At 33.1% G+C, this 19050-nt stretch overlaps 1 protein-coding gene across 10 annotated transcripts in view; it reads right to left on the minus strand.

Annotated features, from left to right (window-relative positions):
• The window catches only part of LOC120782777 (synapse-associated protein of 47 kDa), an 89635-nt gene that overhangs the window by 12314 nt on the left and 58271 nt on the right, over positions 1-19050 (minus strand). For 5 of the 10 annotated variants that reach the window (XM_040115248.1, XM_040115281.1, XM_040115273.1 and 2 more), the window contains 6 exons: positions 13568-13822; positions 7012-7109; positions 6533-6633; positions 3857-4131; positions 3669-3787; positions 1269-1565 (listed from right to left, as the gene is read on the minus strand). In XM_040115248.1, the coding sequence (XP_039971182.1) occupies positions 1269-1565; positions 3669-3787; positions 3857-4131; positions 6533-6633; positions 7012-7109; positions 13568-13822 (1145 nt within the window). The remainder of the gene's footprint in view (positions 1-1268; positions 1566-3668; positions 3788-3856; positions 4132-6532; positions 6634-7011; positions 7110-13567; positions 13823-19050) is intronic. The other 5 variants (XM_040115265.1, XM_040115287.1, XM_040115256.1 and 2 more) reach the window with 4 other exon arrangements.

Raw genomic sequence — 19050 nt, forward strand, 5'->3', positions numbered from 1 at the left:
ACTAGAGAATTATTCATGTTTATAAATCGTTCCAACAAACATTTTTTCGGTATATGGTCGGAATGTTTAAAGCGTGTCTTAAAATATCTTTATTTTTGAGATTTTGGAAATTCGAGTGCATTGAAACATGTTTATAAAAAATCATAAATATGACTCGTTCCAACAAACATTTTTTCGGTATATGGTTGGAATATTTGAAGCGTGTATTTAAAATACCTTTATTTTTTAAACCAAGAGGATCGTAAAAAGTTCTAAAGAAACATTTCTCTAAATTTTCGAAAAACTAGATAATTGTTAATGTTCATGATTCCTGCCGACAAATTTATACTGGTAAAAAATAATTTCCAAATTTTTTTTATTACTAACAACTTTTTATTTTATATTAAAAATAATTATTCCAGAAATTTGACCGTTAGTAAGTTTTTTTATATTTGTTATTGCTGTTGTTATAGACAAAGTTGCGAGTATGTTAAATCATTTTTTGTTAGTAGCAGTGCAAAATATCTTCAAAGCATATAATAAAAAACGAAAAAAATATATATAAAACATAACCTTAAATTATGACATAATCACATAAAACTGATAAATAACATTTTTGGGAAGTGCAATAAAAATATTTGCACTCATTATTACCGGTTTATTGAGAAAGCTACATATATATGTATGTATATTTCAAAATTTCTGTACGCTAATATTAAACTTTCATATCCAATTTTTAAACTAAGAAAAATAAAAATAACAATAGCCTAATTAATACACATTACTATTTTTAACAATAACTGTTTATTCTCGAAATCAAAAAAAAAAATTTACTTTTTTCTAAATGTTCTATATAATTTTGTCTTACTTGTAATTGTAATTTTTAATAATAAACAAATAATCCTAAAAATGTGATTTTATTTTAAAAAATTTTTTGCCAGCCGCGTGTAGATTTGATGTAGCTTTACAATATTTGTGCACTAGATTTTAAAATATTTAATTTTTTAATTTTTAATTTTTTAATTTTTTTTTGTCTGTTGCGCTATATAATCAGCAATCATTCCTCTCTTGTTATGCTAATAGCAAATGTGTAATAAAATATAATAACAAAAATTCATTTTTTTTACAATTCCCAAACTTTTAGAAAACTAAAATAAACTTAAAATTATCTAAACCTATTCTTCTCATTATTTAAAAAAATACACTTTAACACAAATATTGATGAGTAAACCAAACACCAAAATTAAATTAAATGAAAACATAATAAAATAATTAAAAAAATCGCTTACCATCGCTGCCGAGCGCTTGCTCTGTCATACTATCAATACCCAATTTGCGCATGCCATCCTTGATTTCCTCCAAATCAGTTTCAGTATTTGTGTGAAATGAATCGGAAACGAATTCCGATTCACTGTGCCGTGACTTTTGGCTCACAGGCTTATCTAGACCCACACCAATGGGTTGTTGAAATATAGGCGAAATCGATGTTGTTGTGTTGGCATCCTTATCATTTGCGCTTGTCTGCTCTGCACCGACCGCAACAGCGGCCGCTTTTGCTGGCGACTTGTCTGTTTGTGTATTTTTAACTGGTAATCCACATATTACATATGTATGTACACAATATTTAATTTTATTTAATTTTAAATGGTTTTTGTTCGAATTAAATCGGTAATACGCGTTTCATTTACGTTTTATATACATATATATTTTTTGTTTTCGTAGATACAATTGGGTTTTTATTTGAAAAAAGAAAACGAAATACGAACATGGAATGAAATAAAAAAAGATGGTAAAAAATATAATTAAAAAATTAAGATTACATAGATTAAAAACTTAAAATTATAAGAAATTAAAATAAAACAACAAAGATAATTTTAATTTCTAAAGGACAAAAAATATATAAAAACTAGTAAGTAAAGCACAATCTCGAAAGTATAAAAATGAAAGTTAAAGTAAAATAAGAAAAAGGATTAACTTCGGCTACACCGAAGTTAGAGTACCCTTCGTAGATTAAAATTTTCGTTACAAGAAATAAGGTGAAGATAACTTGTTAAATAAAAAGTTTTCTGTACAAGAACTTTATTTCGACCGCTCAGTTTGTATGGAAACTATATGCCACCGTAGTCCGATCTGGACAATTTTCTCGGCGATTGCACAGTTTCCTTCGACAATAATCCATGCCAAATTAAGTGAAAATAACTTATCAAATACAAAAGTTTTCCATACTAGAGCTTTTTTTTGACCGCTCAGTTTATATGCAAGCTATATGTTCCATAGTATTCCTTGTACAGTTACCCTCGACAATAATCCATACCAAATAAGGTGAAGATAACTTGTTAAATAAAAAAGTTTTCTATACAAGAACTTGATTTCGATCGCTCCGTTTGTAAGGAAGCTGTAGCATACAGTGATGCAATATTGCCGGTTCCGACAAATGAGCAGCTGATCAGAGAAAAAAAAAGTTTATACAAAATTTCAGACCGAAGATTTCAAAAACTGAGTGACTAGTTTGCGTATATACAGGCAGACAAACAGACGTACATGACTAAACCGACTCAATCCGTTACGCAGATTGTCGCTGATGTTTCTTTTGGGTGTTACAAATATTTTTTACAAAGTTAATATACACTGCTCAGGGTATAATATGTAAATAATAACGGTATTATATGCAGCAGCTTGATTTCAGAGTATCTTTGGAGTACCAAGATATCGTTTAACGCGTTTTAATGACACATGTGTATATATAAAAGTGCAGCAAAAACAATATAAACTTCGTATATTGAACGGTTGTATGATAGATAGATTGATTGATTGCTTCATTGACGGATTTACTGCTCGAGACGGCGTGCTATAGTGGATTCTATCGATTTCGCATGAATTGATTAATGTACGCTTTGATTTCCGGCAATAATAAATGCGACAAGCAACAACTACACGTATATATGTACTTGAGTATGTTGGCAAATGTATGTATGTATGCGAGTGAATTAATGTATGTGTGAGTCTCTGTGGTTTGGAAAAAAATATTGCCTTGTTGGCGTATCAGAAATCAACAAAAAAAAAACTTCCGCAATTTTAAAATGTATGTATGTATGAAAAACGCATTTTTTGTATGTCAAAGTACGAGTAAAATTAAAATATGTATATATTTACATATATCTATATGTAGTCATCTATTTGAAATTATCACAAATGGTTAATGCATGAAATAAAATGATAGAGCGCAGGATTGTTGTTGTTGTTTTTATATTATAGTATGTATGTAGTAGTAAGGAAGGAAGTTGGACAGCAAGTTTACGAAACAAAATGTCTAGTTACAAGTTAATGATTTTACTTGAAATTTATTTGGTGAAAAACGTAACTCATTTAAAATTGCCTCGTAATTACGCAAAATATATAAGAAATATATTCCAAATAAAAAAAGAAGAAAAGGAAAAATATTGATTTTTTTTTGAAAGCTTAAAGTGTGTGTTATAACTAATCGATAAAAGAAAGTAGAATACATTGCAGCGAAGTAGTAGTAGTAGTAGTAGTATTAGAAGTCGTAACAGTAGTGGTGTTAGAATAAATGACAGTATTAGAGAGTAGACGATACAGCATACTTGCAATATTTTTTCTTGCTTCATGTACTTTTTTTTATTATTATTATTAACTTCAGCTTTTAACCGCACAGTTAACACACAACTTACCGTCTTCACCGCTTGAGGCCTGACCAACGCCATCAGCGCCAAGTGTACCCAATTCAGCTGCCTGAATAATTAGTGAAACGCGATAGAAATAATTCCGCCAGAAATTCTCCTCGGTGATGCTAAAAAAAAAATAAATATATAAAAAAATGTATTGTTTTATTTCCTTGGCTTTGTGTCGTTTTACTTACATTTTGGGCACCAGTTCGAATCGCATTGTTTCCAGCGCTTTATCCTCGGCCATTATGGCAATAGCTGTGGGATACGCTGTATCGTAGTTGAAGTCAAAATCAACACCGGCTGGTGGTGCGCGCACGAAATTGCGACGATCCTGTGAGAGGCCGAGAATTTCCTCCTTAATCTTAGCCTCGTTGGTGTGTCCAATCCATGGTGCGACACCGGAATCGGCGCCACCTTGACTTTTAATAAAGGCTTCCTGTTCTTTGTTGAATGACTCGAGGATGGGCTGTCGGTGTGCAATGCGATAAAACCGTTACACTTTTTTTTTGCAAAAAATTGGTTCAATAAGTTTTATATAAAGAAGCGAATTCGAGCTAATTTTCGTAAACTTAAAGTAAGGGCACGAAAAGGAGCTGGTATTCCCGCAAAACTAATACGACTGTTTAAACTGACGTTGAGCAATACCCAGAGCTCCGTCAGGATCGGGAAGGACCTCTACGGGCCGTTCGATACCAAACGAAGTTTCAGACAAGGCGACTTTCTATCATGCGACTTCTTCAGTCTACTGCTGGATAATTCGAGCTGCAGAGTTGAATCGAGAAGGCACAATACAGATATAATTGGCCTCAGCATTCGCGCCGTTAGTTTTGCTTTCTATAGACTGGATGGGGAAACGAAGCAAATGCGTCTGGTAGTGAACAAACAGTCATCGCACTCACGACTTGGCTTTCACGTCACTGTTGGCAGTCATAGCTTCGAAGTTGTAGATGATTTCGTCTATCTTGGAACCAGTATTAATACCAACAACAATGTAAGCTTCGAAATCCAACGCAGAATAACTAAACACTGGAAAGCTACAGTTCCTACCTACAGTGTTCCAATAAATATAAAACGACCTTGGGCTTGGGCTTGATCTCTGGTTTATCAAGGTAAAGAACCTATGTCAGAGCGATATAAAAGAGCGGTTGTTGGATCGCTTATGTTAGTTAAATACTACTTATATCATTTTTTCTCATGAGGTCAGAAACTTCAACTACAATTTCCACCAATATCAAACTAATTAAAAGATAAAGCCAAGGAAAATTTTCTTGACGATACTAAAAAGTCCTAAATATAGATCATCAGACTCACATAGACCGATGCTTTAAACTTTCCGCAAAATTTGTTAACGCAGCAAAGCCCAGCCATTTCACCACGTTAGCGCAAGGTCTGCCAACAGTCGGGCCGTATAGGAGAAAGTGGCTATACAATCCCACCTCGTCTTTCACCATATAGCTTTGACAAAATGAATCTGACAGAATCAAGGATAGTGTCCAGTCAGAATATCTACAATTGCGGCAAGATTGGGTTCAGAGGACTGGTACGTCTCTGCACCAGAAGAATTTCGTAGCCGCACAAGTTCGAATTGTTGACTAGCGCTTAAAATCTCAGGGGAGATACAAACACTCAACGGTAAAGCGTAAGAGGACGAGTACGTTCTAAATCTGATGAATTTGGAGTACTCTATATACCAAACTCAACGTTTCCGGCGATTTCGCTGTGACCAGCATCCAAACAAGACGGACAACAAAGTAGTCTGGTGTACTTCATAAAGAGAATAGACAGTGCGTGAGTAACCTTGAACACATTATCAGCGAGCTCAAGCCCAGCATTGCTGCACTGAACTTGGGAGTAGTACTTCTATTGTTACCTTGCTGGCTCACACCTTCAATGATGGATGGATTGCCTGTGGATCTGTGGCCGCACCAATATGGTCGCCTGAATGCAGTGGAACGCAGATGAGGAAGCTTCAAATTTATCAGAAAACTGCACTCCGGACTACGGCAGGATGCCTCTTGATGTCACCTATCGAACCCCTACATAGTGAAGCCAGTATGCTTCCAGCCAAGGAGCATAATGAACTCCTTTCCAGGCAGTTTCTGTTTTAATACTTTCGCAGACATCACCCCTGCAGTCACCTGCTTGGAGCGGAACCGCCTCTTAGGAACATCAAGAGATCATTCTTCAATTACATCGACGATATTAGGCAGTACACCGTACAGGCCTCGGACGCAACAAACTTTCGACAAGCACAGACCGCCGTTCACAGTGGAGCCATCAACACCTTTACCGACTCCCTTCCAGTGAGTGGCGTACTCGGAGTCAAACCCACCACCCATCGCAGACGAAGAGCTCGAATTGCCTCGAGAAACGAGAGTGACTTTTGCGCAGCTTCCTTCTGGATACTGTAGCAGGTTAAACTTCTACTTATCCAGAATAGACCCCGACATATCCAATATATGTCCTGCGTGCAATGAGTCTGCGTATGACACTTGCCACTTCTTTGCATGCCCAACCAACCCCACTCATCTACTTAACACTCCTCTCCCTTTAGTCCGACCCCGTCAAAACAGCACGTTTCTTGGGCCTTCTGTTAGATGACGTCGACGACAACCACCCTAACGGGGACTAGGTACCGGCTAGAATAACAACAACAACAACATGGATGGATGGTAAAAACTGACGAAATTCACAACAGGCAACCGAATTTTGCATATCACTAAGCTCTACCTATTCGGTCTATCTTATAGGGATTCAGGCTGTTATCGAACTTGTTATATACATATATCTGCGTTGTATATAAATGTTCATAAATTAAAAATAATTACGATTTTTACTTTAAATGTTTTTGTTTTGTCAATACTTACATTCTCCTTGACAGTCTCCTTGATTTTGGCGCCCGCCTTATTTATGGCCGATGACAAAAATGAGCCGAAGTGTTTTGCCTGCTGTGTTACTTTGGTGGTAACTATAAATTTCAACGCAAAAAAATTAAATAAAAAAATAAACAAATTAGTAAAACAGCACAGGAATTCGTGGAAATGCACAAAGCTCATATCTACAAAGTACAAAAACAACAAATGAATTTATGTAACATGCATTAAATATAAGTATATTGTTTAAGAAAAGAAAGTATTTTATAAAAAATACACAAGCGAGCACATTAGTAGTAACCTGTCACCATTTCTTCCATTTTTTGAGACTTTTTTATGTAAGTTTTCAAAGTACAAAGAATTAATTTACATTTTTTTTGTTTTTCAAATAAAACATGTTAAGCACATTGAGCACATTGTTCACATTAATTTTGTTACCAATTTGATAAACAATTTTGTACTGTGACACGTACTGTTCGCTTCTTCGCCCTTACCCTGTCCGATTTGACCCTCATCACCGGTGGGGGTGCCACCGCCGGAAGCGGGGTGTGAATCAGCACCCTCTGTAGCGCTGTAATGAGAACGTAGGCAATGCAAATATTAGTTTAGTGCAGAAATTTTTGATATTTATTAAAATAAAAAAAAATGTTGTTCGAAAGAAATAAGGATAAAAGTGCATTAAACTTGAAAATTCGCATGCTTTAGAAACAATTTTGTAATTGCATAATCATAGCCAACAATTATACAAAAATTTGCATGCAAAATTCAACATTTCAGAGTCGGATAAATTTAATAAAATAATTAATTAAATTAATTTAAATACATAAAACGTTGGATTTACGCATAAATGAAGTTTTATTATTAAAAAATAAAATTATATTTATAAAAATGTATTTTTTAAGTTGGAATCCTTTATGATTTTGGTGCTATATTATACAATTTATTTAGGTGAGGTAGAAAAAAGTGGATACTGATTCTTTAACGGATCGTTTATGGTTCTCGGTGCACTTAACAGGACCGTTTCAGCTGTGAGGACATACACATCGGAGTCATAACGCATCGTAAAATCATAAATTGCTACACTGTTTGAAAAAATTGTTGTTGGAGTACATACAAATACTCGTATACCTTATGAGACTATATGACGTAAAGAGGAATGACAAGTCAGCATATAAGAATAGTAAAATCGGAATTGGGAGACAGCAGCAAAAGCAAGATGGACGCACCGATTTAACGGCAATGCAAAAGCATGGTTGGAAGGAAATCACGACGAGATAGACTTTTACATGACGCAGTTTCTAACAGCACACGGATGTTTCAGAGAGTACCTGAATAGGTACGGTCTTGACAATGGTGTTACTTGCTTTTTCTGTGGTAGCAGTAGCGAAAGTGCGGAGCATATATTTTTCTAATGCACGAGATTTACAAAAGAGTGGCAGGACCTGGAGATGGAAGTGGCAGGCCGCATAACACCTGATAATATAGTGCGTTATATGCTGCAAACGGGCCAATTATGGTATACAAAGGAGGAGACGACAGCGCTGATACTACAAGAGCGAAAAAGAGCCGAACGACAAAGAAACAGTGAAGCTAGAGCCGCGAATAGCGAGCTGATGTCGTGAGCCAATAGGCTAAGCCGGCCCTGGAATGTAATGCTTAAGTTAAGTTAAGGTCCCGAATAGGGTGTACCTTTAGCGAGCAGTACGAGTATTTATATCTATGGAAGATTCCCCACTTGGGAAGAAAACAAGACTATATAAAACCCCTAATTATTTTTTCGAGAATGACATTGTCGAAGAAATCACCGGCTGAGCAATAATAATAATAAATATCAAGATCAAGATGTTTCGACACCTGAAGAACCGATTGATGTGATCAGAATGCCTGTCTTGGAAAAATCTCTATCAGAGTGACAAAAGTGCTTCGAAAATTGGTTCCAACGCATGCAAAATTGTATAGATCTGACTTAATGGAGACATTTTTTTAAAGAAATAAAGCGATATTCGATGACTAATATTTGTTGTGTGCTCTAATCTTGAAATATAAAAGGCAACCCTGGTATAGTATACAATATATTATTGCTAAAGGCTGGGTTAGTTTGTTACATGCGAGTATACAATTTTTAAGGGCTATTTTCCCATACGAGTAATATGATACAAGCCGTATGAGATATGGGTATCGAGAGCAAGATATTCAGTTTTAATTTTGAAGTGATTTAAGGGGTTACATGAGTATAGGGTTTTCAAAAAACCTATTTTTATTGCTTTTTTATTAAATTCTACAATACCTCTAGGATATTGTGCTAAATTTTCAAGTTGATCCGGGTAATAGTTTCGGAGCTACAGCCTTGAGTACTTGTGCGCTCGAGGCTAGCTAGGCTAAGTGCGTCGCCTTTAAATGCGTTTTTCTCGAAACTGTGTTTGTGAAGTCGGTTGGCAAGATTTCTCGAGAATCACTCAACTGATCTTCATTAAATTTTACACAAGTCTTTGAGATACAATTCTTAAAGACTTGCCCGAAGGATTTTTTTTTCATTTACAACTATTTCTTTGTTATTAGTGTATGTTTGTAGCAATGAAAAGTTCTAATAAAATATTTAATTTTTTATATGAGAAAAAAATTGTTGAAAAAATGCTGTTTTTTACCCGAGGAGACCCATGTAACTCCCAAATACCCAAAGTCTAACCGTTATAAATTTTTGTCTAAAGTACATTTATCTATGAAATTCAAGGAACTTTGGAGTTCTTGGGCATACATATTTATATATTGTATAAAAATAATTATATTGTTGGACACTGATAGGGAATTTCTATTAGAGCAGCTCCCACGACAGTCGGCTCAAAGTAACCGAAACGGATCCGGATTTTTAACCAGCAAGTGACTGTCAACTCGGAATTATGCTTCGAAACTAATTCAGTAATGTTTACTGCCGCTACAACAACAACAATTTCTATTAGAGAATCTAAAAGTTCTTAAGAATTGTTTCTCATAGAGAAAAATTGCTTTTAAGATTTTAGCAGAACAATTTTTGGATTATTAATGACTTTGTAGTTATATCAAGGCCTCGCCTGGCAAATTTTAATACTACTGTCGTTTCCATAAAATGTGCTAAGCGTCAAATTGCATGAGCTTTTGGAAATATAATTGACAAATTTACTCAAACTGTTAATTTAAAAGCTTAGAGAGTCAATTAAATGGTTAAAAAAAGTAAATAAAAGTTGACTTAGCAAAAAAGAGTTTTAAAAATTAATAGAAAAATATACACACATACATACATACATATTTACAAGTTTGAAACGGATTATTAATTATATTTTTATAGATTTAAAGAATATTTTGTATAAAAAATAACAATTGATATTATTCTTTTAATGGAATGTAAATATACACTCCCGAATACCATATTGCATTATAGAAATAAAAACAAATTTTTCATTACTTCAAAACTACACTACTCAAATCATATACAGTTTAGAGAAAATATTTACTAGAATTACAAATTTTTGCTATAATTTTATACATTCTATATTTAGTAAAAACGATGAGTATTTTGAGCTTAGATGAGCACGCAGTTGCAAAATGTTCAAATAATGGCCATATTTACAAGACTCGCATTGATGATGGAACCGAAGTTGCCTGAGAGACGATGTAAGATGAAAATGCATGGAAGTGTATGGCAAATACATAAACAAGGTCCTATAAATCAAAATAATGGTGGGAAATATAGAATTATGAAAACAACACACCGAAGTAGTTTGATTGGTTGCTGCAATTGGTCGCATGCAAAACACACGACTGTTGCCAAGTATTCGTTTCTAGAACATACAAAAAACAGTAAAGAAACTCAAGGTGAAAGAAACATTTGATACAAAAAAGGAAATTGAAAAATTAATAAGGAAAACGTAAGATTTCAAAATAGAATATTAAAACCCGCAGAAGGTGAAGCGCAAATAGAGGAGAAAATCAAAAGCAAACTACGAAATTCTATGAAAAGAAAATAATCGGTGTAAAGAAAGCAAGTTTCTATGAAAAGAAAATAATCGGTGTAAAGAAAGCAAGTTTCTATGAAAAGAGAATAGTTGGTATCAAAAAAAGGAAGAGAAGGGTGAAAAATCAGAAGAAAAAAATCAGTCAGTAGTTTAGAAAACACTTACAACGCACGAGCACAAAAAAATTGCACTAATTTTGCACTACGTTTTTCGCTAGACAACAAAAAGACATAATGATAAGAATAACGTATGTTTTTTTTTGGTTTTTTGTTTTAAATTCGCAATTTACGAATATGTTTACTAATTTTGTCACATTTGCTTTTAATTGTATGGTATTTTGCTAAAAAATTATATTTTGCGAGCGTTTACTATTTTTTTCTTGTATTTTTGCTTTATGTTTTGTTAGCATATCCGCTTTGGTTCGTGTTTTTTGATGGGCCGCACAATAATGATGGTATCTGATATTTTATGGTTGCGCTGCATGGTCTCACTACAAACGGTTTACTTGCGAGCTGAGCGGTTAAAATACGAATACGATTACGATTACTTTTATGTATGTAGCTGCTTTTCGGTTACGTTTGGGAGTATAAGAATAAATAATATAGGATAGAACGAAACTATTGACATAATGATGGATATATTTATTGCAATTGGCCAAGAAATTAAAATTTAAATCATAATAGTAATGCATTGAATGGTTATTAGTTAATATTTAGGTGCAGGGTGATGCGTTAGGTGAGCTTTTATATGTATTAATATAGACATGAGGGTGAAGTAGGCGATGGAAATTTTTGTCCGCTGCTAAAAAGCGAATTTAGATTTTACAGCTAGATAATTAGTGCTAGATCGCGCTGTATACAATATGTAAGATAGCTGTATACATATGTATGTATGGCATTTCGAGGATATGTAGGTTTTTAATGTTAGTAAAGGTAAAGAAATAAATAAGGTTAGGGAAGGTGTGCTTATGTGTTATTCGCACCAATAAACTAAATGTCGGTACTGTTGACGGAATTTTATGATTTTATTACGGTTATATATACAAATCGTCACATAAAATGCATAACAACGTGTCATCAAAAAAATCGAAAATGAGTTATTTATTGCTTGCGATACACTAAATCATATTACATATGTATATGTAGCATAAAATTTTCAGCTTTCGCTCTCAGATATAAACAATATATAACCATTTTATAACCAACACTTAACTATTTTATAACCAATATATAACCATTTTATAACCAACATATAACCATTTTATAACCAACATATAACAATTTCATAACCAACACATAACTATTTCATAACCGGTATATAACCGTTTTATAACCAAAACTCAAATTTTGTGTTAATATGCTTTGTTTCTATAAATTATTTTTCCTTCGCCTTTAAACTTATGAAAAGTGATGTTATGTTGTTTTGCATTTTAGGTGACGCAATGCTTCAGAGGCGCAAAAATAAGAAATTTATATAATAGTTATACATACATACTTAAATGGTTAGTGCACTTTCAGACTTTATATGCATTTGAAGAGGGACAAAAATTTCCACACACACTTTTTATGAAAAAATAGTTAAATTATAAATACTTTATGATTCATATAGCAAAAGTACAGATTAAGCTAAGGGGGGAAATTGAAATTTTGAAGTAATCAGTGAGTAAGCAAAGAGAGAATATACAAAGAAATAGAGTAGTGAGTAGTAAATTGATAAGTAGGAAAAAATAGTGATCGAAATAGTTTTGAAAATTTGAAAGTTATAAGAAATCAGACACAAAAGTTATAAATTTGTGATTATTATGCTAAGCTAGGCTATATGTTTGCATAAAGGGTGCTACAAATACAAGTTCATTCAAGGTAATAAATTAATAATACTTTTTATATTTTAAATTTTTGTCATTAAATGTTTGAAAGCAAATAAATCGTAGTATGATGAAACTCAATGGAAACGAATGGAAATATAAAATAAAAAAATGAACGGAAAAATCATTTACGGGCGATCTAAGGTCGGCAAGCGGAATGAGAGCGACGGTTGGCTTCTTTTCCCCGGCCACAGATCGCCCGTAAATAATTTTTCCTTTATTTTTTATTTTTTTTTTGTTATTTTATATCGCGTTTCCTACGTGTTTCAACCTATTATGATTTTTTTTTTTCACTTTTTACCATTTTTTAGGCTTCTGCACTAGTCTACAAAAGAATAATTTTCAATTTTAATAAATTTTTCTTTTTTTATTTTCCTGGTTTGGTTGCCTGAACTGGCTTTTACTGTTAAAAACTTGTATATGCACCACCCTATGTACAAATTACAAAAAATGTAAATAGTCTAACTTACGTTTAAAATTTGTAAAATTTGCAGAAATGCATGTGTGTGTAAGTGTGTTAATATCAAAAATTAACAATAAACAAAAACTAAAAGCAAATTTAAAGCGAATATTTTAACGCATATTATGTATTTACGTGTATGTGTGCGTGTTTGTGTAGAGTTTTGGCCAATATATACGAGTATAAGTGAGTATAAGAAATTCATAACGTTAGTAGTTAATATAACTGTTAATAGAATAATATAATTTTCAACTTGTTAGTTAGTTGTGCTTTAAAGGCGGCATTTAATCAATTCAACTGCACAGCAACGAACTGAACAAAGGTGATTTGAAGTCAACTGAATTGAACGAAATGTAAAATGTATTACTTTCCAAACGATTTGCATTAAACTATTGAAAAAATTGCTTTGTCAAAAACTTTGTAATAATTAGTGAAACTAAACTATATTCAACTCAACTAGAAAACTTGATTAAAATTCAAAAATGTTTTTGTTTTTTTTTCTGCTTCACTTCATAAATATAATACAAAATGTACACACTTTTTGGGTGTAGTGTGTAAGATTTTGCATTAAAAATATGAATTTGAGTTTGTTTTAAACTTAAGCGTTTAAAGAATTATTTTGTTTTGTTTTTTTCGGTTTAAATATAACGTTCTTATTTATCCCTGCTGTAACTCATAAAATAGCATTGTCCCGTCATTAGCTGCTTGGCCCATACCTAATGTACCTCGATTTGTCATCATCTTCACCACTCACGGCACCTGTGGGATCTCCGCTCTCGGCGACAGTGCCATCTGCGGCGACACCCTCACCAGCTTCGGCGCCACCTTTGCGCAGCCCCGGAATTGAGGGCATCGACGGCATGGCTGGCATAGCTGGCATTGATGGCATAGACATGGTAGGCATTGCCGGCATTGATGGAATTGAAGCGCTGGCACTGCCTAACCAGCCTTTGGCACTTCCCAACCAACCACTATATGGGGAGAAAGAGAGAAAGAGAGAGAAAAAGTTAGAGCGAATTAGTTAAGATTCTTATTTGTATTTTTTAGTAATATTTATAAATAATGTAATATTAATTATATAATAACTAAAATACACATTTGGCCGGCGCAAAAGATTTTCAGGATTATTAAAATGTGTACAAAATTTTTGTTTTTTTTTATAAAATTTTCAGGTTTAGCAGATATGCATTTATTATCAGAGGGCACGAAAAATGTTATAAATAACACTGTGGAACACATTTGGGATTATTGTCTGGGGGGTGAGAAATTCCAAATCAGGGTGATGGTACTAGGTCAGTATAGTAAAACCCTCAAAGGGTTGGCGTTCGTATGTGTCAGTTTTTTTTATGACCTTTTAAATTTTTTCCTTATCTTGATGTTTTTTCGCTTAGTAAAAAAAAAAAAAAAAAGTCTTGGCAATATTTATTAAAATAAATAAAATAAAAATAAAAAATTATAAAAATGTTTTACTATACTGACCTAGTACCATCACCCTGACTTAGAATTTCTCACCCCCCAGATTAGCTGTTGTACTGTGTAATTTTATTTTTATAGATATTTCTTTTATAAAATAATCAGAGGACATGAAAAAGATTACAAATAATTTTCTTTTTCATAGATTATTTTTTTTTGTTTTATATAATATTTGTGATATCAATTATATAAAAAAAAAAAGAAATAAAAAAATTTTTACATAAAAACTTATATTACTCAGAATGTCATATTTTTTATTTGAAATAAAATACAATTTTATTGCGAAAAAGTGGCAACACTACTCCATCTTATACTTAGCTTTAAAACTTATTGCTAATAGGCTGGTACATATATTTTCTTTTACATAGAAAACATTGCAAAATTTTAATTCCACTTTCCTCTACAAATATTTTCCATGAAATTTTAAATCATAATCAGGTGGCAAACACATAAACAAATTTTCGACTAAAGCTTGAAAATATATACATACTTTATTTTGATGCCTTTGTATATGGGTATTTACCATATAATTACTAATTAACCTTAAAGAGAAGCCGCAAGCTGTTTTGATAATTTTTTAGTAACCTCTACAGCTTTTCATGCCCCTCCAAATAGAAAAAAAATAAAAAAAAAAATTAAAAAAGAATTAAAAAAAAATAAAAAAAAAATTAAAAAAGAATTAAAAAAATAAAAAAACATGTAAAAAAATATTATTATTTATTTCTTGCTCTAACTATGTTTGTTGTACTATATATTAAATTACTTTAAACTAATAAGTAAGCAAAACTATTAATTCACTAAAAAAGCCGAAGTTATCTACTCTCATCATGTTACTCATACGCTCTGTCTAACACACCAAAATTTATTTTTGATGCATAAAATGCATGCCAAAACATTATTTTTGTTAAAAAGTGAAATAATATAACACAAACTAGTTTTTAACTCGTTTATATGCTCCACATTTTTTATACATGTAAAAAAGTTGCTTTATTGTTTGCTTAAAGTATGCACATTACACACACGCCATGGCATACAGTGAAAAATATAACTAAAATTCAGGTGTGTATTAATGTAGTATTCTACTGCACGATTTTCTACTTGAAAATATTTGAATATTTTATATTAGAAAAATTGAGAATTTTGCGCATCGCATTATACATGCTGCCAAACCACGTTACTCATACGCCCCGCCCCAGTCGATAAACAATGAAATCATGTGAAAACAGTGCAGGCAACTACGCACTTGCGGTCTGTTTAATGTTGCCACATGAAATGGGTGTACGCATGAATTCATCAGCAAATCACGCCTCAAAATGACCTTCAATCGCCGTTTATTGCAATCAACATTGATTTCGGACCGTATGATGCGTGGCGCGTGGGCAGGTGTACTGCGTACGGTTTGCTTAATTAAGGGAGGCGTAAGCGATAGATAGGCGATGGCAACGGCAACTTTCATTAAATTTCGTGGTTCATTTTGCTTGAATGCACTCTTCGCTTCGTAATTAACGCACGCAATATTACGCTCAACATGACATTAAAATGTAAATATATTTGCATATGCACTCTTACATACTCTTTTGAAGTATGCATGTGAAGGCATAAATGCTGAACGATTATTTGTAAAATTTATTAAGCCGCAATTGCGTTGTCATATGCGGATTATCAGCACATTATTAGTCATGTATGCAGTGAACGTATGTTACGTTAAACTTGAAATGACCGCAAATTGGCCATAAAACGGCGAAGCTTTCATAAAGTTTGGATAATTTGCAATGATGAAAGTTCATAACAGTTGTAGCAAACGCGTATGTAAGCGCAAGTATAACTTATACCCTGAACAGCATGTATTAAGTTTGTAGCACGCAGAAAAAACGTCGAAGATATAGATGTCAATATACATACGAACTAGTTTCTCGTTTCTGGAGATACCGTTCTGAAATTTGGCACACATCTTTATCTCCCCAATAAGTTGCTCATTTGTTGGAACGGCAGATATCCGACTACCCTAGCATATAGCTGCTATACAAACTGATTGAACGGAATAAAGTGTTTATATGGAAAGCTTTTTGATTTGACGAGATATCCTCACGAAATTTTATGTGTATTTTTTTCCAAGTCAGAGCTACAACTTCTGAAAAAATTATACAGATCGGACCACTATAGCATATAGCTGCCATACAAACTAAACGATCAAAATCAAGTACTTGCATGGAAAACTTTTTTATTTGACTAGATCTCTGCACGAAATTTGGCACGGCTTATTTTTCAAGGCAAAGCTATAATTTCCGAAAATTTTTTTCAGATCGCACCACTATAGCATATAGCTGCCATACAAACTAAATTATTTAAATAAAATCCTTGTATGAAAAAAAATGTATTTGACAAAATATCTTTTCGAAATTAGGCTTTAGGATTATTGTTATCTGCAACGGTACAATCTCCGAAAAAATAAATTAAATCGGACCAATAGAGTATATAGCTGTCAACAAGCTGAACGATAAAAATCATGATAAAGGTATTTTATAATCTTTTATGCAATAAGCAATGCACCTGTGGAGGGTATTACAGCTGTGGTGCAATCAAAGTAAACGTTTTTTTTGTTTTTCTGTTTTAACTATACCTGCGTTTGCGTACATAGCGGAAGCAGCTGCGAAATAATGAGTATGAAAGTTGAATAAATACAATTTTCATTTGCTGACAGCAACTGCGAAAACACTTATGATATACTATACCCACCATAAGTTTGTGGTGGCCGTTCAGATGCACTAGACAAGCACACAATATACGGTATGCATATAAAAAGCATAAACACACGTGCACAAGGAAACATATCCTTCAGTCCTAACCCACTCCATTAGTATCCACACTCAGTGCTGCACATTTCAGACGCGAAAACGAAATGAATGCCATGTAGGGGAGATCGGTAGATGGGTAAGTACATGTGTACTTAATTCAGTGCGGAAGAAGTAATAAATCGCTAAAATAGCCATGGGTAATAATGGAAAAAATACAGCAGTTGACTACAGGCGAGCGTAGGCTTGATCAAGTGTACTTGAAATGAAAGGAAAAATAATAATAATTTTCGCCACAGTAGTAATAAACCATAATGAAGACCTGTTGCCTGCAAGTGTTGTGGTAAAATGAAAGTTCTTTTCAAGTGTATATAAATTATGTAATGTGTTCTTTTAAAGATTTCATAGCCTAGTTGCACATTATGTGCGATATATTTATATATAAATCTTAATAACTAATAAATATTTAAATTACACATCAGAAACTACGACGAAGCTCGTAGACAGCTTTCCTGGAGCATGTGGGGCTACCGAATTGAAGCAATGCGTATTTTATAGACTGCCTGTTACGGCATCACACTCGTAAATCATTTGATTAATGTTTTATGTGACTACAACAACAACAAGAACAAAACACTAACAGATAAATAAAACACTCATATTTCTCTCGCAGCAATTGCTTCAATGTTATCATACTTTAGACGTTTTCAATTCGATACTTTTGTGTTCGCCGTGTAGTATGAGCTCTGCTTTCTTGCGAAAAAAGTAGGCGTGAAATCAAGGAAGATTTTATTTTGCATATATAACTAATGTATATATTTGCGAATATTCGCGGTAATTTTTAAGTTGATTAGGTAACTAGTTTCGGGTATATGAACGTACACATATATAAGTTACATGCTCAACTAATCGGCTCCTAACATTTTAAACGCATTTTTCTCGAAACGTTGTTTTAGGAGTGGGAGTTCAGTCCACAAAACGGATGGTCGGATGGGCTGGAAATTTTATTTGGCAGGCAATAATAGAAGGCATAAAATTTTTGTTAATAAAATCAATATTTAATGTACATTTGTTCAAAAACTAACAATTTTTTTTTTGAAAAGCCTCCATTGTGTCATAAATCAAAGATTTTACTGGTCTTTCGATCATTACATTTATTTATGTTCAATCATATTCATACTTTTTAAATGGTGTTTAGATGTGAGTTTATTAAAAAAAAAAATCCGAGAAAAAAGAAAAAAAGAAAATACCGAAAAATCTTCCTCAGTTCCAGATAACTTTTTCGGAAGTCAACGTGCTGATCGGCTACGGGATCAAGGAAATGAAAAATATTTCAAAACCGCCCTATAAAGTGTAAATAAAAACGATCAGTATATCTATCTGTCTGTCTGTCTGTATATACTATATATGAACTAGTCCCTCAGTTTCTGAAATATCGATCTAAAATTTTGCACTCGTCCTTTTCTTACCAAGAAGCTGCTCATTTGCCGATATCGAACGATTATACAAACTGAACGATCGAAATAAAGTGATTGTATGGAAAACTTGTTAATTTTGCGAGATATCTTCAGCAAATTTGACATGGTTTATTGTCCGAAGCAATGGTGTGCGGTGTAATCTCCGAAGAAGTTGTGCAGATCGACTGAGCGAACAAAGTTTTTGTAAGGAATATTTTGTATTTGTGAAATTGGTCATTACTGCAATGTTTTTTATTTTATTTATTTGTGTTGAATAAAATTTCTGTCTCAAAATGAAATATATTTGCTTCAGTGCTCGCCTTGTCAGTAACTTGTCATTGCTTGCTTTATGACAGTTGTCTATTCTATTCGTCACTCTCCACGTTCTATCAAAAACAGCCTATATTACGAGTATAAACTTCATGATCCACAAGCGTCTTCAACAAAATCATATATAAATCCAACCAACTTGCTAAA

This window comes from Bactrocera tryoni, chromosome 1, assembly GCF_016617805.1.
Source record: "Bactrocera tryoni isolate S06 chromosome 1, CSIRO_BtryS06_freeze2, whole genome shotgun sequence".
Taxonomy (NCBI): Eukaryota; Metazoa; Arthropoda; class Insecta; order Diptera; family Tephritidae; genus Bactrocera; species Bactrocera tryoni.